Source organism: Toxorhynchites rutilus, chromosome 1, assembly GCF_029784135.1.
Source record: "Toxorhynchites rutilus septentrionalis strain SRP chromosome 1, ASM2978413v1, whole genome shotgun sequence".
In the NCBI taxonomy this organism is placed as follows: Eukaryota; Metazoa; Arthropoda; class Insecta; order Diptera; family Culicidae; genus Toxorhynchites; species Toxorhynchites rutilus.
In genome coordinates, this window is record NC_073744.1 from 11,274,107 (window position 1) to 11,299,839 (window position 25,733).

At 39.2% G+C, this 25,733-nt stretch overlaps 1 protein-coding gene across 4 annotated transcripts in view; it reads right to left on the reverse strand.

Moving 5' to 3' along the window:
• LOC129766294 (cubilin) overlaps positions 1-25,733 on the reverse strand; it is a 174,907-nt gene that overhangs the window by 126,290 nt on the left and 22,884 nt on the right. For all 4 annotated transcript variants that reach the window (XR_008741459.1, XR_008741458.1, XR_008741457.1 and 1 more), the window contains exon 2: positions 22,327-22,667. Coding sequence is in view for 1 of the 4 variants with exons in the window: in XM_055766820.1 (XP_055622795.1) it covers positions 22,327-22,534 (208 nt within the window). In the remaining 3 variants the exon portion in view is untranslated. The remainder of the gene's footprint in view (positions 1-22,326; positions 22,668-25,733) is intronic.

Sequence of the window (25,733 nt, forward strand, 5' to 3'; positions counted from 1 at the left end):
TCGATAAGCCAATTCTAACGAATTCCGAATGCCATTTGCGTGCCGAAAATACACAATTGTTGCCACATTTCAATCAATGATGACCGCCTATAAGCACCGCCAATGCTTGATTTATTGCGTTTTCGTGGTTTTCAATTAGCTATATTTTTCAGCCGAATCGGGGCGGGGGACCTCGTTTTGGGGTACCACGCGTGACTCCACATGCTGACCGCTTTGGACATTATCATCATCAATCAATCAAAGTATGTCATACAGTGTGTGTTTGTGTGTGTGTGCGTGTGTTTGTTCGCAGGGAAAATGGTCGTTTGGCAGGAAGTCAGCGCCTTCTGCGAGTGATAGAAAGCATCCGCTGGCGACAAAGTTCTATTGCGACCCTTCGTTCGCCCTTCTTCGGGCCTACTTGGGAGGAATCGAACGTAATCTGAGTTAGTTTGCGAAGCAGTTAATCATGTGGATGCCCTCGGAGAGCTCGAAAATGAAGAGATTTCGGACGATGATTGGGCGGACGGAAGGGATCCGGAGGAATCTAGCGCAAATCGGAAACGGTTCGGAACATCTTAATGGATCTTTGGAATTTTGTATTTTTTTCTATATTGAATTTCTGATGCTTTTTTCGTCATAGATTTAAGAATGGATCGATTTAATGCAGGTCCTGACAATAAAATCAAAAGTATTAACATCGAATGAATAAAAATTGAAAACCGTTCAATAGCAATATCACATGAACATATTTTGTGTCTTATTTATGTGTTGGCGTGAACTGAAAATTTTCATGTTGGCAATAAAACAGAACTATTCTGGGGTTTTTTTAAGTTTATTCTTCACAATTACCTTCAATTACCTTCAGCGATCTGTACACCCAGAAAATAGTTTACTAAAAGAAGTTACCATATATTTGACAAAAACAAAAATCTTGGAAAAGTGGCGATTTATTTCTCAACATAGTCTCCTTTTAGCTTGATACACTTGACCCAGCGATGCCCCAAATTGTGACTTTGTGTCAAAGATGTTGATAAATAAATAAATAAATAAATAAATAATAAAACTTCTTCAATTCATCTTAAAAATACGTTTTCTCGGGGTCTGCAAAGTAGGCCTCCGTGGTGGCGGTGACCTCCTCATTCGACTCAAATTTCTGCCCGGCGAGTGACTTTTTCGAGTTTGGAAACAAAAAAAAGTCGCACGGGCCAAATCTAGAGAATACGGTGGAGGGGCAGCAGTTCGTACTGCAATTCGACCAATTTGGCCGTGGCGACGGCGGAATTTCCTTTTTTTTCCATTTTTCTAAAATCTGCGGACGCGCCCGCTTCCACACACGATCAAAACAAAACGAGTCCGATTCGTCTGAAATTAAAACACGACAAGTGACCTATCTTGCAGTACTGACACCATCGGGCGATGAGACTAAGTACTTATCGGACCGCCCTCGTACATATTTTCTGTAAATTTTCTGCAAGGTCGAATTAACCCAGATTCAAATCAATTTATGTTCCTTGAACACTAACTGTCCACAAGCAGTCAATGCCGCCAGGGTTTCGTCAGCTTCGTGATAATTCCCGAATGTGTTTGGCTGAGAAGTATTTACACGCTGCTCTTGGGAGAGAATATTGGTGAGAATTGTGTTGTCCATCGTAGCTGTTTGTAGTAATCATTGTGTATTTTTTTTACCATTGTCATCGCATAATATGTACGAATAATTCGTATTGTATAAAAAATGACTAATCATTGGTATTTATCAAAAAAAAAAATGAGTGGGTTATATCTATGATATGACCGCAAGGTTGACGTGGAACTACCTTAGCTCATTCGTTTGTATTGATTAAATTATTGATTGAATGAAACAGTTTCCAAATTCAATTGAGTTCAATATATTTGCTCTGTGAGTGAAAAAAATGAACAAATGCCGTGTAAAGTCAATTCATTTATTGTGTTTGATTGTTCTTCGTTACAAGTAAATTTAATGACGGACCTTTTACTTTTGGTATGATGACTAGAACAAAATATATGTACGGAAGAATTATCAAACGTTTGATGAACCAGCCTAAGGCTGAAAATCTTTCCAATAAAAACAAAAAAAAATATCAAACGATTATTTTATTTTACATTTCCCTCTGAAGTTTACATCCCAAAAGTGTAAATACTTCTCGAATCTCGAATTTGCTTGAAACTGGGAAGTTCATTCGCTTCTAGTGTCTGCACGATTTTCCCAGGTTCCTAAGTTTAGAAGATCATGTTAGGACAGACATATTCCACTCTGCACAAAGGCAAGCGAGAACAAAAGTACTCGCAGTTTGCATTTATTTGCAGAGCCGATTTCCCCAGAAACCTCGGTTTTGAAGTCTGTGTTAGGGAAACACATTTCAATCGGAAAAAAAATACCCCCGATTTGTATGAATTCGCAATGCCGATTTCCCCACGCTCCATGGATTTGAAGTCTGTGTTAGGGAAACACATTCCAGTCGGAACAAAAATACCCCCGACTTGCATGAATTTGAAATACCGATTTCTCCAGGCACCTTGGTTTAGAAATCTCTATTAGGGAACACATTTCGGTGGGAACAAAAGCTCCCCCTTCTTTCGTGTGTTCTTCTTCTTCTTTTTGGCTTTAAGAGGGTTTAAACTTTTCAGTTCATTCGCCTCTAGGCTCTTTCGTGTGTTTGCAATGCCGATTTCGCTGCCTGGTTTTAATGTCTGTGTTAGGGAACATTTTTCGATGAGAACAAAAGTCCCCCTACTTTCATGTATTTGCAATGCCGATTTCCCCAAGGCTGCTTGATTTTGATGGCTGTGTTAGGGAAACCGTAAATCGGGCCAATCAAAACGATGCAGTTAGGGCGTTTAGATAACGCCTAATATTTTACAGTTATTCAATTGTTTATCTAATGAAAAACGACATTTTGTTAGTTGCGATAGATGCGTAGAAATATTCCCTATCAAGTGATGCAAACATCTCTCCTATCCAGTACAAAATGTTCGAGCTATAAGCATTCGAAATCTTTCATTATTTCCTGCATGTTCTGTGTTTAGGTTTTCATTTTACCCTCCATATATTCCGGTTAGACGTAGTCCCACGTCAAAATTCGTCACATATATCATATATATCATTGGGAAAGTGTATTGTTTGAATGGTGAATCAGTAAGTGAGTTTTATTTGAATAGTTAAACGTGTGGTATCGTAACTATTTGCATTCAATATGCAGCGTATATGGAAGAAACAAAACAGTCAAAATGATCATGAAATCTTGCAACGGTTTATATTTTTCAATGAATGACAATTGCATTGTGACTTATTTCCTTTATTCAAGTAGTGGAAAGGTCCAGGTTATATTCTTAGTCCTCGAAAAAAGAAGCATTTTTGGCGAAATGCTGCCTAACTATAAACTATTTTCCACATCTTACACACCGACACTGGGAGTCTGAAGCGGATCGTAGACGTTTAATATTGTTGTGCAGCATATTGGTTAGTGCAATATAATTGTTTGATTAGGAGCAATATTGAAGCTTAAAACATATCAACTTGGTATCGATAAATAATAAAATTCGATTCTTTCTATGAAATTTGGGGAGTGAGAACTATACACAAATATACGAGGGTCACTATTTATATTTCGGGAATTGGCAACACTGATGTCATGTGAGTCCATCTGACAGTTCCATCGTAAAGTTTGACATTTTTGACGATATACGTACTCAGAACATTTTGTCATACGGACGCTATTTGTTTATTTTATATTTAGTTGAAAGTTTGGTCTCGGCAAAAAAATGGAACTGAATCGTGAACATTTTCGTGCGATGATTTTTTACGACTTTCGACGTGGATTATCACAACAAGAGTGCGTCAATCAACTTCATTTGACTTTTGGCGATGAAGCTCCATCAAAAACCACTGTGTATCGCTGGTATAGTGAATTCAATCGTGGTCGTAGTTCGCTGTCCGACGAGTTTCGTGAAGGTCGTCCAAAATCGACTGTAGTGCCAGAAAACATCGATGCTGTGCACGAAATGATTAAGCAAGATCGTCATGTATCCTATTGTGAGATTGAGGCATCCCTAAGCATTAGTTCCACCAGCATATATGCGATTTTACATGAACACATAGTTGTGCTAAAATTATGTTCACGTTGGATCCCACATAATTTGACAATCGCTCAAAAAAAAGGCTCGTGTCGATTGGAATAAATGCTTTGAAAATTGGTTTAAGCGCATGCAAAAGTGTATCGATCATCGTGGCGAGTACTTTGAAACACAATAAAAATATATTCGCAGCTTAACTATTTGTTTTTGTTCCTATTCCCGAAATATAAATAGTGACCCTCGTACTACTTCCATTCATCCTTTTCGACGTGATTCAACATATATCTATATCACACTGGCATATCACACTCATATTCAGCAGGAACTGGAATAGGATAGGATAGGATAGGATAGGATAGGATAGGATAGGATAGGATAGGATAGGATAGGATAGGATAGGATAGGATAGGATAGGATAGGATAGGATAGGATAGGATAGGATAGGATAGGATAGGATAGGATAGGATAGGATAGGATAGGATAGGATAGGATAGGATAGGATAGGATAGGATAGGATAGGATAGGATAGGATAGGATAGGATAGGATAGGATAGGATAGGATAGGATAGGATAGGATAGGATAGGATAGGATAGGATAGGATAGGATAGGATAGGATAGGATAGGATAGGATAGGATAGGATAGGATAGGATAGGATAGGATAGGATAGGATAGGATAGGATAGGATAGGATAGGATAGGATAGGATAGGATAGGATAGGATAGGATAGGATAGGATAGGATAGGATAGGATAGGATAGGATAGGATAGGATAGGATAGGATAGGATAGGATAGGATAGGATAGGATAGGATAGGATAGGATAGGATAGGATAGGATAGGATAGGATAGGATAGGATAGGATAGGATAGGATAGGATAGGATAGGATAGGATAGGATAGGATAGGATAGGATAGGATAGGATAGGATAGGATAGGATAGGATAGGATAGGATAGGATAGGATAGGATAGGATAGGATAGGATAGGATAGGATAGGATAGGATAGGATAGGATAGGATAGGATAGGATAGGATAGGATAGGATAGGATAGGATAGGATAGGATAGGATAGGATAGGATAGGATAGGATCGTACAATGCGTTTAAGTTGTACCTCTTCTTCAGCATGCGAATATTTTTCAAGTGGATCCTGTGGAGCTATGAGCCAATATGGATAATCCCCATATAATGCATCATCATGTTGTTGTAACAATTGACGTAGTTTTTGCATAATAACAACACTTGATGAAATTGCATGAAATTTTAAGAACCCAATTTCACAATGCTTACTTAAGTTTCCCAATTCCAGTCGTACATAGTGTCTGAAAAAGATGCAAATGCTGCTATAACTTGCGGAGCAGGGCATTTTGCTAAAAAGATTTAATGCCATATATGCGATTAACATTGTGTGTTTCCTATCTGAAAACTCGAGGAACAAGAAATACATCTTCAAGTGAAAATTTGATAGTAGTAGCAATTGAAAGAAAATGTTTGCCTTCATATGTTATGTGTTGGAAAAAAATGGTTGTGCGTTCAGTGTTAACTGAGTCAAAGAAATTTGTGTTTTAGCGGAATTCTAAGTGCTTTCCTGCTCTTCTGATGAACGGGAGGAGCTTCCAAAGAGAAAGTTTATCAAATTTCCGAAGAAACCCGAACGTTGAAGGCTGCTAAGTATCGATTTTTTCTTTCCTTCTTGATTCTCTGCTTGAGAAGTTTTGCTGACAAGCTAATTTCTCTCCTCTTGTTCTCATCATACGGCTTGTAGATCTTGTGCGAAGTACCGCTTTTTCATGTAGTGGTAGGCATAGAAAAAAAGCTAAAGATAGTTTTAGGAGCATCCGCGAAAACAGTTAACAGTGTTTTTAAAACTAGCTTCTTTGATTGGAGAGTAATATGGCGATGTCATATACCTGGTATTCTATTTACGTTGAATGTTGTGAATTATTTTGACGTAGGATTACGTCTTTCGGGAACATATTGGGGTACAAATTGAAAGTCGAAAATCGAGCACATCGTGAAAATTGTCCAATTTCAAACGCTTATTGCTCAGTCATTTCATGATGGATTGATGAAATTTTTGCGTCAATCGATTTCGATACTCCACAACAATTTTTCTATATTGAAGAAAATAATATGTGTTATGAAACTAACTATCAAACAATTGTAAAATCTCAACCCCTATCCTAATAGAAATACCCACTTCTGATTGGTCGAAATTGGCGATACATGAGGCGGGTCACTAACAGAGACATCAAAACCAAGCTGCCTGGGGGGAATCGGCATTGCAAATACATAAAAGTAGGGGGAGCTTTTGTCTCTGTTAGGGAACACCGAAATGTGTTCCCTAACAGAGACATCAACACCACCTGCCCAGAGAAAATCGGCATTGTAAATAAATAAAAACCAAGGTGTGTTCCCGCTCGAGAACGGGTCGTTTGGTTTGAGCTGTCTGTTTTGTTGTGTTCATTTTTACACAAGGAAAGTTTATACGGCGAGAAAAATTGGAAAAGTGAGAAAACATTAGAAAAAGTGATTTCCCATATGCTCTACATATAGTATAATGTGTTGCTAGTCCAAATAAATTTCGCATTGGGTTGAATAAACACTCAGAAAATAAAAATTATAAAAGAAAATCACCTTTTCCATTTCTAATATGTTTTCTCCAAGGTACACCGTCATTCAAATATTCAAATATTACGTAACGCACTCAGAAAGGGAGAAGGGGATGCCTTGTAGAAACTTGTTTAGAAGTAAATCCAACTAAATCTAAACATTTTTATGCAAATGATCATTTGTTACATGTTATGTAGGGAAGATGGAGTCTAAAATAGTAAACAAATTGCGAAACGTTATATTTTAACGACCCCTAATTGCAAAATTAACAAATTCGACTTGTATCATGTCTGTGTGAAATTTCTGAGGAACGAAATATAAATAATTCTTATTTTGTTAATTCATCATCATTCATTCATAAAGCAGTCACTGACAAATAACGTCCGGCATCTGCAGCGGTGCACCCGTGGCCGAGTGGTTAGCGTCTCACATTATCATGCCGGGTGTTCGGGTTCGATTCCCGTACTGGCCGGGGGATTTTTCGTCAGAGATTTCCTCCGACTTGCACTGTGGTCACGCGTGTTCTAGAGCTTGCCCCTCGGAATACATTCAAGGCGTGTTATTTGGCTTAAGAAATCTCAACTAAGTATTAATAAATGACGCTAGTTAATGCATACGTTGAGACGGGAAAAGTTCCACAGAGAACGTTAACGCCATTCAAGAAGAAGATCTGCAGCAATGCTTAAAAAATAGTCGATTTTCACTGGTTGCAATTTACCTCAGCGTTGAAAAAAATATGGGGTGAGTTAAAATGCTCAAAGCTCTACGGAAAAAGATTTTTCAGTTTAGTTTTCAGAACGACTACACTTGATTATCCCTATTTGATTACTTGACGTGAGATTCTTGCGATATTTTTGGAAAAATCAGTGTTTTCGGCCCGATTGAATCAGCGCGCAAAGATGTTTGCTTTGATTTCACGGAAAAAGGAAAAGTAAACATGGGCGCGGATTGCGTTGAAGCTTTCCAATATTCTGGTAGTGGTTATCATAAGGTGGGTTGGAAGATAATGTTTAATATATATATTTTTATTCCAAATTGATAATTGTTTTCGGTATTGGTAATTATCCTATATTACATTAGTGAGTTTTTTTTCTTTAGTTCTAGTTAGGAGGCATCTCTTCTAGGATCACAGAGGGCGGTTTTCATTATATCTCGTTCCACTTCGGTATCTGATACGCACCATCCAACGACTGTTTACCATCCTTCTGTCATCATCACTTGGTAAACACTGGTGGAGTGAACAAACAATACCTAACAATCAAACAAAACGGCTCTTTTAAGATCCACCAAATCATTATCAAAAAGTTTAACGATGTAATTCTTCAAACATATCCAAAATAAACAGATAGCCTAACGTAATCCTACGTCAATTATGCGGTCGTGTTATGGACACAAACCTCCTGTAACTTTTACGAAGTAGGGGATTGTGTTTCTATTTATATATTTTTTTGTTCCTCCTCCATCGTTGTTGGTTTGTTGGTTTGATGTTTACTGGTGCCAGATGATTTTTTTCCAATACAAAAGGCACGTAAAACTGTTTTCATGTTTTTGAATAATGTGTTTTAGTCCCAGATCAAGCATCTGTGCTTAGGATAGGATAGGAGAGGCGACCCTTCTGGCCTTCGGGCGGCGAATATCATACTAACATTCCTTCCCTTCTTCAGGGGACTGTAAGGACGTTTCCGGCATCGTAATTGACTATTTAAAGCTCGATTCACTGAAACTTGAACAATGATATTGATTTGTTTCTTCCAAGTGTCATTCGATGTGTTCTTTGTGCAATTTGGTTAGTTCAGGTCAATCACGGAGAGCAACTACGGATTGTACAGTCTACCCAAGCTCAAGCTCAATTTCACGATGCCAAATGCTGAGAGAATGCAATTAGTAATGTTACACTTTTCAGAGAACTATCTTTATTACCAAATTGGAACTTTCACAAGCGCACGAGTTTTTTTTATGTAGTACCAATTAAACAAATCATTGAAGTTTCCCTCAGTTTTTTCGACGTTTGATAAGACAGCCCAGTTAGCAAGTGGAGTTCGGTAACTGGGTTGCCCTTTCAGTCCAGCTAGCAAACGAGTGCTGTACCATCTTCTCGGGTCATAGGTTAAACATCAACGTGAACAAATGAAGCAAATATAGTGTTAACGATTTTTATTGTGGTTCGGGGGCCATACATATTATATTGAGAACGGAAAATTTTCATTTTTTTTTCACGTATGAGGGGCTTAGAATGAAAAGGATGTAAGCTATTCGATCGATTTCTCTACATCAACTCTCTCTTTTCTCTCATTCCCAGCTGTATTTGACAATGTGGAAGATAGGTCAGAACGTCATCTATCGGATTCTATAGCAAACTCAAGTTGGAACGTTTTTGCAGTTGAGTTATTAACTAATTGAAAAATTAATGAAGAGAAATCGATCAAGTCACTTACACCTTTGCATTCTAAGCCTTCCATATATATTCCAGACTGGATAAAACAACAGCAAAAACGAACCAACGCGGAACTTTAGCATTACTGGAGCTCTTCCTGTCCGGCAGACACACGTCAATCGACTGCCGATTGAACCTCCTGGAAAACACGACCCACTTCAGCTGAAAGTTCGCGTCTATTAGTAGATCAAACCATGACCCACATGTAATTCAATATTCTCGTCTCTCGGTACGCTGATAGTAGTTTTTTTTTTGCTGGAAACCCCGGATGTGATAATTGCACAGAACCATCATCACTCGGGTGTTTTTTTTCTCCCGCCTTCCGAGCCTCGCGAGTAGTCGTTACACGATAAGGCAACTATTTGAGTTGTATGAAGCACATCGCTTCGGAGGAAAAGGATGACAAAACTTTCCTCTTGTCGGAACACGAACCGTGAATGCAGCAGCACCGATGAAATATGGGACAACTTTTAACCCATCCTATGTGGGCGAAGCACATCGCGTTCACTTCCGGTGAAGCGAATATGCGAGCAGCGCTTTGGCTGATGAGAAGTGTCAAAAGTGCGCCGTGTTTCAAGGCCAACTACGACACCGGGTGGCTTCGAGTGGTCGCTTCGGCTTCGGAGGAAAAGTTTTAATGATCCCGAGCAAATAAAATGGATGAGATAACTGCAATGTTGAATCTACTTTTCTCTCTCTCGAGCGAGTGTTTTCTTCGGAATAAAATTGAAAAAAAAACATGCATCGAAAACAGTGCTTGTCGCGAAACAGATTTCTTCCAAACTGAAATGGTTTCGGTTCAAAAGAGTAAAGATTGTGATTGGATGCGCAATAAGTGTCAGTCTTCCTTCGAACTGAAGTGGAATGTTTGGTAATGTAGCCTTGGTAACCTCGACCCAAGACAGAGGAGCACGAGATTTGCAAGTTCCACTGTCGAGCGCAAAGCTATTAGCAATGTTTTATATGTGTTTTTCGAATATAGCGATCCGTTCCGTTTAATGTGTGTTTAGGGCGGTACCATTATTATCGGGCAAATCCCGACGAGATTGTTGATGCTGAATTCAGGCAGAAGAAACATACAACAATTTGGGGATTTATTGGAAAACTTATCAAACAGCGGTGGGCCACTGATCCGGGTATTAAAACTTTTATGATGTACAACCGTTTCCCACCTAGCAGCGCAGCGCCCGGCAAAGCTGTCGACAGGCTTTTTCTGGTCCAACCCCGGCCGGAGAAGATGTAAAGGATTATTGCGAAAAATGGCTTGCCTTCGGCCCTCGGCACGAGGGGTAGTTTCGGAAAGGTGCAAAACAAATGCTACACAAATTGTGAGCCAGCTACACAAATTGTGAGCCATCAGTCGTGAGGTTTGTTTTTACCCCATGTCAGTAAAGTAGCGAAAAGGCGACAAACCAAAGCCATAGAATAGCAAAAATTTTCCCCTTTATTCGTCTGGTTTTTTGTTTTTTTTCATTAGTCAGATTCGTTAGCTAGTTGTACAGTGATGCTTTTGAATCCGGACACTTTTTCATTACATTCAATTTCATGCCAGAAACATGAAATTTTTTTCATGATGAATTAATGTGACTGATAGTTACTATTGTGTCAATTTAGTTTAGTATCAAATATAGTACCTAGCTGTTAACAAAAAAATGTCAAAAATGAAAAATTAATGTGAATTTCACTTGATTTGATTTCATTGATTTTCTCATTGAAGGAGTTGCATAAGGATATGTTAGAAGGCTTAGTATGGAGTATGAAGTGTGGAGCAAATATTTTCGATCCGGGAAACCGCAAAACTCTTCGGGATCGATTATATGACCCGTTTGTATGCAGGTGGGTAACTTTGTCTGTAGCGCTGTCTCACATTAATATGAATTTAACCCTCTTCCTGTTGAGCGATTGATCTGAAACTTGGAACACACCTTTATCTGTGCAGTCATTATAAAACTGCGTATTTCATGATCTCGAAAATACAAGATGGCGGCCGCTAGAAAATGGCGGATTTCATATTTTCTCTAAGGGGGTCTTCGTAGCCACTTGGTTACGCGTTCGCTTACTAAGCGATCGATCGTGAGTTCAAACTAAGGGCCCTCAATTGACCATCTTTGTGTTGTTAAAGAATAACTACGTCCACGCAACCATCATCAGCGATGGAGAACGATCCACGATCGAAATAAGATCGATTCATCCATACAACTGCTCTGCTCTGCAAGAAACATCGGGCTGCTGTTCTATAAATAACCCAACAATAATCAATATCAACTGTCTCCGCTGTCCGGTCTGCTGAACAATGGAAGAACAGATAGAATACCCTTACGCCTAAATGGCTACTACAGTGTTATTTACCATAATGTAATGGAACAGAAAAACCTAACGCCTAAATGGCTACTACTACTAATGTGTAATTTACAATTTATAGGAACACAAACATATGTACATGTACACGATAAAAACCCGGCTCTGTTACAGATAAAATGCTAATGAGCCTAAGAAATAAATAAATGGGATAAAAACAAATATTTTCTCTAAACTCCATCAATATGGGTATCAAACGTAAAGGCTTGACTAGTAGAATACAATTATTGATCAAAACTGTAAATCCAAGATGGCGGCCGCTACAAAATGGTGGATTACATATTTTTTCAGACATCCATCAATACGGGTGTCAAACGAAAGGTATTAACTAGTGAAACACAGTTATTTATTAAAAATGCAAATCCGAAATGGCCGCCACCACAAAATGGAACCATTTATATATTTTTAAAAATCTTATCAATACAGATATCAAATGGAAGGGCTTGACTATTAGAATACAATTATTGATGAAAAATGTAAATCCAAGATGGCGGCCGCTACATAATGGTGGAATACATATTTTCTCAGAACCCCATCAATATGGGTATCAATTGAGAAGGCTTGACTAGTAGAACACAGTTATCTATGAAAAAATGCAAATCCAAAATGTGCCACGTCAGATTTCCATTATTTACAGCTAGTTGTTTCATCACATGCCCCACGATTTTATTTTAGTCCCATCAATGCCCTAGATCCGGAATGGCCAAACGGTAATCCGCGGTCTACCGGTCGCCCGCGTAGGTGTTCCTAGGCGCCCGCCACCTCATCTAGGATAGTGTCACCTCCAAACGCAATGGATTAAATTTCCCTCCAGCTTTTGCCGTAATCATTTCATGAGGTGTTTATGCTAACCTCAATAAAACATATTAGTTGTAAGATTTATAATAATGTTCCGAAGAATACAACTTCGTTTTTCTGTCGTGACTCGATTAGTTTTGACAAAACTGGTTCTTTTGCAACTACTTTTTAAATTGTAGGATTACTTGTGAGAAAATAATCCGTGGTTATACAGGGTTTTCCAACTTTAAATTACGAAAGTAAATTGAAATAAAACACACTTAGAATTCGAATTTCGATGAAACTTTTATTTCAAATTAGAATTTGGTTTATGCCATTATGTGTGAAATACAACATCATTCAAATGTCCACCTAGGGCTTCCTCGCACACCTTGATCCGGAACAGGTAATTTTCGATTACTTTTCCGCACATATGGGGCGGTATCTCGGTCATAACTTCACGAATGTTGTCTTTCAAATGTTCAAGAGTTTGCGGAGAGTTGGCATAGACACGGTCTTTCTTTTTCCCCACACAAAAAAAGTCTAGCGGGTTCAAATTGCATGATCTGGACGGCCAATTGGCATCACCAAAACGCCAAATTATGCGTCCCTCAAATTTCATTCGCAATATGGCCATGTTCGGTTGTGTTGTGTGGCACGTGGCGCCGTCCTGCTGAAACCACATGTCATCCGTATCCATATCTTCAATTTGTGGCAAAAAAAATCGATTAACATGCGGCCATAGCGCTCACCATTCACAGTTACCGTCTCGCCGTCCTCATTTTCAAAGAAATACGGCTCGATGACTCCACCAGACCATAATGCGCACCAAACAGTGACTTTTGGCGGATACGATGGCCTCTCAACAATCAGGTGTGGATTTTCTGAGCCCCATATACGGAAATTTTGGGTGTTCACATAGCCACCGAGCTCGAAATGTGCCTCATCGCTGAAGAAAATTTGATGCGAAAATTCAGCATTTTGCTGCTGTTGTTCGTTCACCCAATCGACGTATGCCCGACGCATTCCAGTTGGACTTTATATGGATGTAGGTGCAAGTCCAAATGCAAAATTCGCCACAATGATGTGTTTGACATGCCCAATTGCTGAGCACGCCGTGGAATCGAAACATTCGGGTCATCCTCCACACTGGCAGCGACAGCAGCAATATTTTCGGCCAAACGCATATTACGATGATGCACAATATCCGCTACGGATCCAGTTTGTTCGAATTTACGCACTACATTAGCGATTGTGTGCTCTGTAGGCCGTCCATGACGACCAAAATCCGTCCGTAATGCTCGAAAAACATTTGCCGGTTTTTCATCATTTTTATAGTATAATTTAACAAAATTAACACGTTGTGCGATGCTAAAACGATCCATATTGTAAAATGGCAGACATTCAACTAACGATATGACGCTTTGGTTGGCAGCTATGTCAAACGGTTGTCAGCGCAGGGCTGTATACTTTCGGAAGCTCGAAATGGAAAACCCTGTATTTCTGCCTCGATGCAGATATAGTTCGACTAACCTTAGAACTACAAATTCGCCCAAGGGTGTTGAAGTTCGCGTTTCATCATTACCCCAGTAAGGGAACCTTTTTATAACGTATTTAAATTGAATATCCACTACCAACCAAAACTTTAAGCCAAATTTGTGCGGCTTATTTGGCATGTATTATGTGAATTTGCAGCAAGCATTAGATGGGAACAGTTGCTCGTCTATTAAAATATATTTGTGTGTAAATTGATTCCATATTTCGGATATCATAGTAAATTTGTCGGTGCGTAAATGTTTGGATCGTTCCGGTTTTTTATCACATAGCACAAATCGAATGATTTGCATCGCATTTGTGGTAACTTTGTGGTTGAACTCTTCCATTCTCTTTTCAAAACTTGAAGTGCCTTTTCTTGAATCACTTCATTTTCATCTTCTTCAAAACCAGAACACACCTCACAAATACGAACTATGTTTGGCAAATTTTTATTTCCTTTCTTAGACATATTTAGATGATAAAGAAGGTCTTCTTGTCAAAATAGTTTAAAACTGAGGTTCACCATAATAGTATTACTAATTCAAAAAATATTGTAGTATTTTATTTTTCAATATTCGAACAACTGACGCGTTCAGAATCTCTTCGCACTCTGACATCAATTGACATTCTGCGATTGTTTGTTTCAATTGTTTCTTTTCGGCAGCTGTTGTTTATTACTTCTTTCATTTAAGATTACGATATCGGATAACGGTGATAACGGGTCGAAGTATTGTCGGTATATTCCTTTTTATTACTGATGTGGTGTTAGCATGTTTAATCAAAATGTTGTCTACATTACGATCGCGTCGAATTGACGCATCCGCAGAGATAGGTATACCACATAGAAATTTCAACACTTTTGAAAAACAAAAAGACTTGTATATTTTTAATTCGAAATGAGCCAAAATGTCGCATCCCGTATACCAGGCGTTAATATAAACATATTCAACTGTTCGACCATAACTTGTAATAAAGCAAAAAATTGTCACTAGGAAGAGTTTCAACAATGTTCTCTCCATGCATATTATTTGTTAAATCACCAATTCAAAATGCTGGAAACAACAAAAAACAATGAAAATTAAATTTTTGGAAAAAAATTATAGGAGGTTGTGTCCAAGATACGACCGTGTTATTGACGTAGAACTACGCTGTTATTTTATATAAGTCGCTTGTGTATAACTTCGTATATTATTCTATAATGCTGGGAATTTTCAGAAACAACTGCTTAGTAGAATAATCTCTGAAATGGTTTTTTAATTGTAGAATCAGTTGACGATAATTGATTGATGATTCATTCTTGCCCTCACAGAACAATACACTAGCTCATTGTATGTCGCAATTTATTTCATGTCAATGCATTGAAAATTTACCTCGGTGGCATTTTTCGCAATTGACATACACTCGGCTACAATCGATTATATACATGTTGCACCCGCACCATTATTCCACATCTCATAACTACAACAATATATCTTTGGCACCGCGTGGAGACAACACTTGCAAGTATCAAATATAATGCTACATAATGCTATTTAGTATTGCCTCCGTGAAATCGCACCTCGCACTTCAATGCCCTAGCCTATTAATAGAAAATATTATAACTTTGAAAAATCATAACTCAAAAACGAAAAAATAGCATCTCTGATATCGAGATATGTTATGTAAAAATCTTTAGCTTCCAAAAAAAAGTATAAAAAAATAGCGCCCTCTTGTCCAAAGCTACGAAAACAACAAAAAAACAACTACAATCAATATTTACAAAAATAAAATCCATTTTTTTTGCAAGTTCAATATTTTTTAATGAAAGGTAACTAGCTTCAATTCGATATGTCGATCATCTAAATCAGGGTTTTCCAAAAAGGTCGATATCGACCCCTTGGGGTCGATACCGGTTCCACAGGGGTCGATATAAACGAAAACTGATTTTGAGGGTCGACCAGATCTAAAAATCGACCTCTTTCAAGATCCAACTTGTTATAAGAATGACTAATATTTCAATAGAAAGTGTTATTGTTGTGATATGTATTAAAAATTAATAATTACACTTGATATTCACTGAATATAACGTCTTTTTTTTGACAAGAGAATGATGTCAAGTTCACTCACTTAACCAACCGCAACATTTTTGAATTAGAAACTGTTTTGTATGAATAAGATAGAGCTTAAATTTTAATAGGTATTTGGCTATAGGGGTCGATGGGATCACTCCATTCTGGAAAAAGGGTATCTCACCCGAAGTAGTTTGAGAATCCCGGATTTAAATCGATTTAGTGGTTCAAAAGTTATAAAAAAGTCAATTTTTTGGAAAAATTAGAAAAAGTTGATTTTTCGGACCACTCTAAAATGGAAATGGGCACACTATTAAAACATAAAAAAATACGGGTCCAATGTTTTGCGATGAAGAACAAAATTACCACTTTTGACGAAAATCTAAGAACAACTATATCGATTTGTCATGGAAAGGCTGAATAAAGTGTGTGTCACATCAAATTGCATCACGGAAAAAACGCTGTAGAAATTTAATTTTTAGGAATTATATCTTCAGCTTTCGCTTATAATCAGATAAGAGTGTATAGATCACGTTGGCCATGCTTCACTGTCAATTTTTCGTTAATTTGGAAAAATGTCGTCGAATGAAAAAGAGCGTCGTGAATTAATCTTGTGCACTCATTTCGAGAATCCGGAGTTGTCACATCGGGACATCGGTAAGATGCTGGGAATCGTCCAATCCACGGTTAGCAGAGTACTAAAACGATACTTCGAGAACCTAACCATCGACCGGAAGGTGAAGAACGGCAAAAATGGATGCTCCGTCAGTGAAAAAGATCACAAGCGCGTAGTTAAGCAGTTTAGACGTGATCCGAGAAGTTCGGTCCGGGATGTCGCCAATAAGCTGAATTTGTCAAGTTCATTCGTCCAGCAGACCAAGCAGCGGGAGGGCCTGCGTACATACAAGGTTCAGAAGACTCCTAACCGCGACGAAAGGCAAAACATGGTGGGGAAGACGCGAGCCCGGAAGCTGTACACCGAAATACTGACGAAGCCGCATTGCCTGGTAATGGACGACGAAACCTACGTCAAAGTGGACTTTCGTCAGCTGCCGGGCCTGTTGTTCTTCTCCGCAGAGGACAAATTCAGCGTTCCGGAGGAGATTCGCAAGCAGAAACTATCCAAGTTTGCCAAAAAGTACATGGTGTGGCAAGCTATCTGCTCTTGCGGAAAGCGGAGCGCCCCCTTCGTGATGACCGGCACGGTAAACGGGCAGGTTTACCTTAAGGAGTGCCTACAGAAGCGCTTACTACCACTATTGAAGCAGCACGAGGGCCCGACCATCTTCTGGCCAGATCTCGCTTCGTGCCACTATTCAAAGAACGTGTTGGAGTGGTACAAAGCCAACGGGGTCACCTTCGTGCCAAAGGAAATGAACCCGCCCAACGCACCGGAGCTTCGCCCAATAGAGAAATATTGGGCGATTATGAAACAGGCCCTCCGGAAGAACCCAAAAGTTGTCAAATCGGAGACTTCAAGAGAAAATGGATTTCTGTTAAAAAAAAACTACAACCTGACGTTGTACAGAACCTTATGGACGGGGTAAAGAGGAAGGTGCGAGCATACGGGCTTGGGCTCGAAGTATGAATAAAAAGAAAATGCCAAAAGTTGTTTAATAGTTTTTATTTTACTGTCTAAAATTTTCAAAAGAATCGGTCTACTGGGCGAATTTCTACAGCGTTTTTTCCGTGATGCAATTTGATGTGACACACCCTTTAGGTGTTGTTAGTCCAATTGAAATTCGCATTGGGTTGAATAAAAACTCAGAAAGTAAAAATCATAAAAGAAAATTACCTTTTTCATTTCAAATATGTTATCTCTGTAATAAAGTAACATGTTTTTACTGATGGGAAAAAATGATAACTGTGTTCGGTATTGATAACCTTCTATAAGGTAAAGTGACAGAATATCGCCCAGTAGCCTAAGTTCGCTCACCTCGATTTCTCGTCTGTTTATGATGCGATCTGGTCGTAAAAAAATACACGACTACTTTTAGTAGGTACCTGCTCATACAGATGTTGTCGGGATCCGTATCGCATCAAGCAAAATAAAAAATTGAGCAGAAGAAGAAATCGCGTGTTTCCAAAACTTTTCAGAGTGATTTGGAAAAATTTGTTAAGAATAGAAATTTTCATAAATTTGCAAATGTGATACATGAAAGTTGGAGAGTATTGAACGACGTTTCGAATCATCGATTAGCGGATTCAATCAAAGTAAGCTTCCATAATTTTTGTCAACACTTTTTCAAAACACGATGTTTGCCTAATATCGCCCACTCAATGCCCCAATATCGCACACCAAATTTTATAATTTGATTAAATGTCAATTTTGTGAGAAATTTTATTCCGAGGATCATAACGGAGAAGATTGGGTATCCTGTTGTAGATGCTACCAGTGGGCTCATGTAGCATGTGATGCTGCCGTTGAAGATGCACCGAATAAGAAGAATTACACGTGTACCACTTGTTAAAACGACATGTATTGATATGTATTGAGTTTTTAATCTTTAGATCATAATAAACAGTTATATTTTGCAATATTAAATTTTTTTTTGAATAAAAAATTTGGTGGGCGGTATTAGGCACTACTTTCCAAAAATTTCAAATTTGATTTTTTTTGAAAACAAATCGCAGTGGCCAAACTATTCAGTATTTCGACCTCAAACTCTGATGGGTCATAGGAAAGAGATGTAGGAATACCCCTAGTAACTTAAAAATTTCAAGTGCCTCATTTTTTATGTAAATAAAAGAGGGCGATATTCGGTCACTTTACCTTATATATGAAAATCTCGTGTCACGATGTTTGTGGCGGAACTCTTCCGAAACGGCTCGACCGATTTTAATGAAATTATACACAAAATGTGTGTTAGACGTGAAAATAGGTCGTAGACTATATTATATACCACTGGGACACCGATTACTGAATAATTGATATTGATTAGGGTGGTCCTATGCAGGAAAAAAACTATTTTTCTGAATAATATTTTGTTTGATTTTTTTTTTCAATTTGCCTAAAAATTACATAAAAACCTAATTTTTCTTTCTCTCAATCCCATCCCTAATTTTTAATTTTGCACCACCGGCAAGCTCAACGCCTTATCGAATGAGCGCGATGAATTATTGAAATTCTTCAAATCACACATGCTCGGTAAACAACGAGATCGTATCACAGGTACTTCATTTATTATAAACATCATCACTTACCCCCTGTGAACGGTCAAACTGTGAACATTCGAACAATAGGAATATTCTTACGCCGAAAAAGGCGACATTATGTAATTAACAACATGTTCATCGATAAGATAGGAATACTCCTACGCCTAAATGGCTACTGTGTAATTTACAACATTATCGATCATCGATGAAAAAATGTTACAGCTAAAGTGCTACATGAGTCTAATAAAACAAGCAGATGGGATAAAAAATCATCACTTATTTCGAATTAATTTATGAATACGTGGTTACGAGAGGCGAAAGGGCACTCAAAGGGTTTTTTTTTTATGTGTATTGTATGATAAGTCGACGCAGTCAGAGCAACGTAAATCTACGATGCCGTGAGCGGTGTGAGGAAAAATAAATTCACTTGCGAGATGCTATCATGAACAACGCCGGCACAGCTTTTGCCATTACTAAAATGCAATGCATTTACATGACACTACAGCACGCGTGTTCAAATAAAAATGAAGTTTTTAATAAGTTTCATCAGAACATTACACGTACTCGATTCGACACGTTGTTGGATGTATTCGATAAAATGTCAGAAGCGAAGATTATCGCATATACACATTTTTACTTTGGTTTGCCAACAAAATACACCCTGAGGAAATCGATAATGCAATTGCCTCGGATATTCCACTCATGTTCATTCGCCTCAAGTTTAATCAGGTTGTGATAATGTTCCATTTCTGCCAAAATCGTAACGAATTTTCGGGTGGAAGAAAAACATTTTTCGAGACGACAAATGTAAATGGAACACATTTCTTGTAAATGGGTAAAAATCTGGAACGAAAGTTGTGTCTGGAAATGTTTTTATATTATGGATAAAGTGTTGGCAGAAATGTGAGTAAAAATATAGAGAAATAGTTAAGTTAGTGGCAGGACTATGTCTCTAAGTATTCAAATAACATCGAGTCCGAATTTTAAAGTTGTCACTATAAAATTACTCTCGGGCCTGCTATTCTGATAGAGAGAAAATTGCTCCACAAAAACGGATGAATTATTTGGACGTATGTTTTTCTTTTATCAAGGCAATTTACATTTGCATAGATTCTATTTGAATCGAACGGATTTCAGAATGCAAAACTCGCTTTCGATCGAATTGTGAAATTGTTGGGTAGTATCATGGACAAAACATTCAATGCTCAAATGATTGTTGTGTTCTGCAGTTCGGTGAATAGTAATAAATAAAGACCGTGAATGAGGGGAGGCAATATGCCTGTTTCAAATCTAGAATACCGATTTGAACACTCCAAGATTGAATGCCAATGACTAAATAATGTGCTACACAAAATTGGACGGTATATTCGCTCCAATGAAGTTGTTTGTCGTATCTTTGGTTTCTCAATCCATAAACGGAGTCCAACAGTTATGAATCTGACCGTCGATTTTTACATCAAGCATGTCAGTTACGTAAATAAAATACATTGAAATAAGAAAATTAATAGTTTGTTTTTTATTATTATCGACGGTTATCGTCTCCATTCCTCTGTATGTCACGAATCCCATTCTCATATATTCGTTTGATCGTCATAAAAAATGGATAGAAAAAGTGAAATCATCCGAACACACTTACAATACATTAGTTATTTTTCACAACCAAATCACATTATTCACTAGGAATAATTTATACGGCAGAAAAAACGTTTGTCAAGTCAGCTAGTTAGCTTATATTACATTGGTGAATTTTTCTCTTCTTAATTTCTTCCATACAGAACACAGGAGGCATCTCGTCTAGGATCACAGAAGGCAGTTTCCATCGTATCTCATCCAACTTCTCCCTAGAAACAGTAGGCGTGTTTGGTTTTGCTGGTTTGAGTTTAGTCAAAGCAAAGATGGCGTCGAAACAGCACGTGCTCCGCGAACGCATTGTACGGTTCTACGAAACGCATTTTCACCAAGGAAAAAAGTTCACGGTGGCACATTTTAAGGAAGAAAATGTACCTGTCAGTACGGTATATCGTATCCTGGGTTCGCTGAACGTAGAGCGGAAGGTCGGAAGTGGTCGTCCGGTGACGATAATGACGAAGCAGAGGAAGACATCGTTAAAGAAGCTGTTTGACAACAAGGACGCAACCAGCCTGCGTAACGCCGGTCGGAAATATGGCTGCTCCCACGTATTGATCCATCGGACCCTCAAGTTGGAAGGAATCGTCTGCAGGAAGAAGACGAGGTCGCCGGAGTACACGGAGGAGCAGATTGAGACGGTTAAATCACAGTGTCGGTGGATGACCAAAAAATACCACGGGACGTCTTTCGTTCTGGACGACGAAAGCTATTTTCCGCTGTCCAAAACGCATATTCCAGGAAATGATAATTACTACTCCAGCGACAAGTCATCCACACCGCCTGAAGTGAAAAACAAGTTCAAGCACAAGTTTGAAAAAAAGGTTATGTTGTACATCGCCATTTTTGACCGGGGCATTTCAAAGCCTTTGTTTAAGCCGAGCGGTCTGGCAATCAATCAACAAATCTATCGAGAAGAGTGCCTCGATAAAATCCTGCTGCCGTTCCTGAACGAGCATCACGCGGATGGGAAGTACGTCTTCTGGCCGGACAAGGCGTCTTCCCATTACACCAAGAAGACGCTGGCGTATCTTGAGGAGTAAAAGATACCGTTCGTGCCGAAAGATCGTAACCCAACAAACTTGCCCCAGTGCCGCCCAATAGAGGATTTCTTTGGATCACTCATTGTCCTAGTGTATAAAACAATTGGATGGCCAAGGACACGAAACAACTGACTACAAGAATCCGGAAAATGGACGTAAGTGCCGTACAACGTTCTTGTGAGAGCATCGCCACAAAGTTGCGTCGAACAGCAGACCACGGCCCTTACTCAAACATTCACTGACATTTTTTTTGAAGAGAATACATTATGTTATTAATAAAAAATACTGAAATCGCTGGAAAAAAAATATTTTTTATGTGTGATTGAAAAAATTCTCATTTTTTATTTAACACCCGTTAACTACCATCCTCCTGTAATCATCATTCGGTAGTAAACACTGGTCGAGTGAACAAACGATACACAACAACCAAATAAAACGGTTCTTCTCATGGCCACCAAATCATTATCAAAGAGTTTAACGATGCAATTATTCAAACATATTCAAAATCAGCATGCAACAGATAGCCTAACGGAATCCTGCGTCAAATATGCGGTCGTGTCTCAGACACAGCCCTTCTGTGACTTTTTCGTTTTCATTTTCATTCTTTATTAGTCAGATTTGTTAGAAAATTGTATTTGCGAACGAATGTTAACTCAAATACTCACTCTTATAGGGCTCAGCTATGGCGTAATTTCCACCGGTGCTTCCGATCGCTCCCTCTGAACTAATCGATGGCAGATACTCTGTTCCCGTCGTCGCTTTTCCCGCCACTTCCGCGCTTCCTCGTCCCACCAGTGGGACATCCTGCAGCCACACCAACGTTAAACAAAATATGAAATTTGTCACTTTCACTAATTGATGACTGTGTTTCATTATTCACGCGCTTCGTGCGGATCCTCCTCTCTTTCGGATGATTGAAGATTTTAACGGTCCACTTACACTCTACACCATGCACTATGCTGTACGGCTGCTATCAGCATCACTCCAGCCGCACGATGAACATGATCTGTAAATGTGGCATCGTTTAGAATTTTCACCCAACCTCCCCTTCCCCTCTCCCGAATCCTGCCGCTGCTTCCAGTTCCCCACGGATGAGTGATGATGAGTGATATATCGACTCGAGGCAACGATGTTTTGCCCGTTTGCCATTGGTTTGGTTGAGCAGTAAAGTTTTTTTTTTCCACCCCCTCCTGCGCACTCTGTAGTATGTATGCAAATCACGAAAATAGTGTTCTGCTGTCGACGCTTTGCACTTTGTGTGACACCCTCTCGGATACATTCTTTTATGGGGTTGTTTTTGTTTTCCTCCGGCGGGAAGGAGGTTTTTGGGCGAGGTTCGTTAGTGTCCTTGGTGTCAGATGCAGTGATTGAGTCAAGAGGCCATGTCACGGACGAAAGCGCCGTGCAACACAATAAAAGTGGATAAATTTTCATCCAGTCAAACTTTGAATTTAACACGATTTCACCTTTTTTCCGTTCATCGTGCAAAGGCTAGCGAGGAATCCCCTTACGGCTGTCAAATTATTCCTACATCATTGTTACTCTAACCTCATCCAAGGAGACCATGCTTACATTCTTCAAAGTGGTAGACAAAAACATAAAACGAAAATTGTTCCGACCCAATGTTGGGTAAGTGTTCAAGGAAAAGATTCCATCCAATAAACTATTTACAGGCCGGCAGAAAGGATTGTTGATAAAGGCGGACTTTTTTTTCTCCAAATCCCTAATGAAGGTAAACAAATTAAGAGGGGACAGCAATCGGCTAAGCGGACCGTTTTCTTTTCCCACCAATTACTTTCCAATTCCATCCAATTTCGGAACCAGAATCATAAACAATGATGATAATTGGTGAAATATAGAATTCAAACGACAGTTTCATTAGGAGAAAAATCTCAATCAGAGAGAAATGAAAGTAATTTGGGTATAATAGGACATAAATTCTTGGATCGATTAGGAATCGTAAGCTATCTCATGTTACCCCCATAAAATCCTAGTTTCGGATACGTTAAGGCTTGGCCCCCAGTTGTCGGATCTTTCCAAGTCGGTTCAATTTCAATCCAGAGCATCACCATCAACACTTTCCTCATCCGCCGCCAAAGGCAAACACACAGCGGTCGGTCACATCGTTACCCCCCACAATCAAAAGACCATCGAGATAAATTTAATTATTCCCGCATTACACTCCGGGGATTCATAAATTATGCATGTCTCCTTTACACCCCCACCCCCCTCCAAGCATCGACCACGTTGTCTCCGCCGCACTCGCAGGGAGCAAATGGTAATGCTTCCGTCATATTTCACCCGCCGCTGCAGCATCAGCATCGGCACGCGGGACAAGCGTTCAAAAATTGCTGATGGTTTTCTGAATTACTCTGTTTGAAATTGTGTCGAAAACGGAACGATACACGCGTGGTGGCCACCGGCGAGCCTTGACCGTCGATTTCATCGTGTGTGCCTCTAGCGGGATCCCCCCGGACGGGGAAAGGGTTTCACGTGTGGGTGAAGGAGAAGTCGATAATTGGGATGCCCTTTCCGGTGCCGGTGGCTATATTGGATACAACTCTCTGGATGGCATAATAGGAGTGATTTGCACGCTTTTAGGCTTGAGTTCGTACCGCTGAAAGTGGGAATCATGCTTGTTGTGGAAGCTTGATCTAACACTTTTGATATTGTAGTAGGGTGGAATGAATGCTCTGATCGTTTCACAGTGTGCATTTTTTGCCACTGTTTCCTGGGAACTTTTGACGTAGGACTACGTCTAACTGGAAGATATAGGGGGTGAAATGGAAATCTAGGCACTGAACAAGTAGGAAAAAATGCAAGATTTGGAACGCTTATAACTCGAGCATTTCTCAATAGATCGCAAAGGTTTTTGCATCAATTGATAGGAAATATATCTACGCATCTATCATAACGAATAACATTTCATTTTTCTTGAGATAAATAATTGAATAATTGTGAAATATCAAGCATTGTCAAAATGCACTATGTGCCCATTTTTGATTGGTCCATTTTGTGCTCCTCAGATCGTACCGACCAAAACGGGCAACCAGAGCAGCAGCGAAATAGAATGAAGCACGATTGGAAAGGAAAAAGAAAAAAATGAACGAAACATTGCTCGCAGTCTCACACATGCGTAATTCTCGAGCCAGCCAGTCAGCTTAAAAATCCCCGCTCCGCTGCCGTAACGATCATTCTCATTCAAACCGTACACCACATCGGTTCTCATCACAACACATCAACAAACCAACCCAAGCAGCCATGTCTGGACATGGTAAAGGAGGAAAAGTGAAGGGAAAGGCAAAATCCCGCTCGAACCGTGTTGATCTGGAGTTCCCCGCAAGGGTAGCTAGGCCGAGCGCGTTAGTACCAGTGCACCAGTCCACCTAGCCGGCGTTATATAGTTTCGGCCGCCGAAGTGATCGAGTTAGCTGGCAGAGCTGCTCGCGACGATAAGAAAACCCGCATTCGGAACAGAACACATTCGGTTCGGTGGACATCAAGACAACAGGCAGTTGCAGCGAGTGGCGAGTGGCAAACGCAATCGCAAAACGGCATCAGGTAGCAGAAGAAAAAAGTTTGTTCTTTATACAAACTGCTTTGGAGGCAAATCCAGAACAAGACGGCATCGAGGGCGTTCGAAATGGTTTTTTTTCAAAACCACGAGTACTAAGTTTTCTAAATTTTAACCATTCCATAAAACAAGGCGCTTTTCAGGGCCATTAAACCTTCCAAAAAACAGGAAGTGGGTTATATCTATGGTATAACCGCAAGGGTGACGTAGGACTATCGTTGATTTAGAGATCATTTGTTTGAAGTTGAATCTAAATCCATCCTGAATGAATGAATAAATAAATATTTGGGTGACTTCAAAAACGAGAGCGTTACGTTGGAGGCTCAAGGTTTTATGCATCCAATATTGGATACAAAAAACCTTGTTCTGAAGAATAATCTTCAGAATCTTTCATGCTAACTGCACTTGATTGACAAATCACAAAACCAAATGTATGTGGTCGCAGTATTATATGGATAGAAAACATTAAAATAAACTCGCTTGAATGTAATTTTCAAT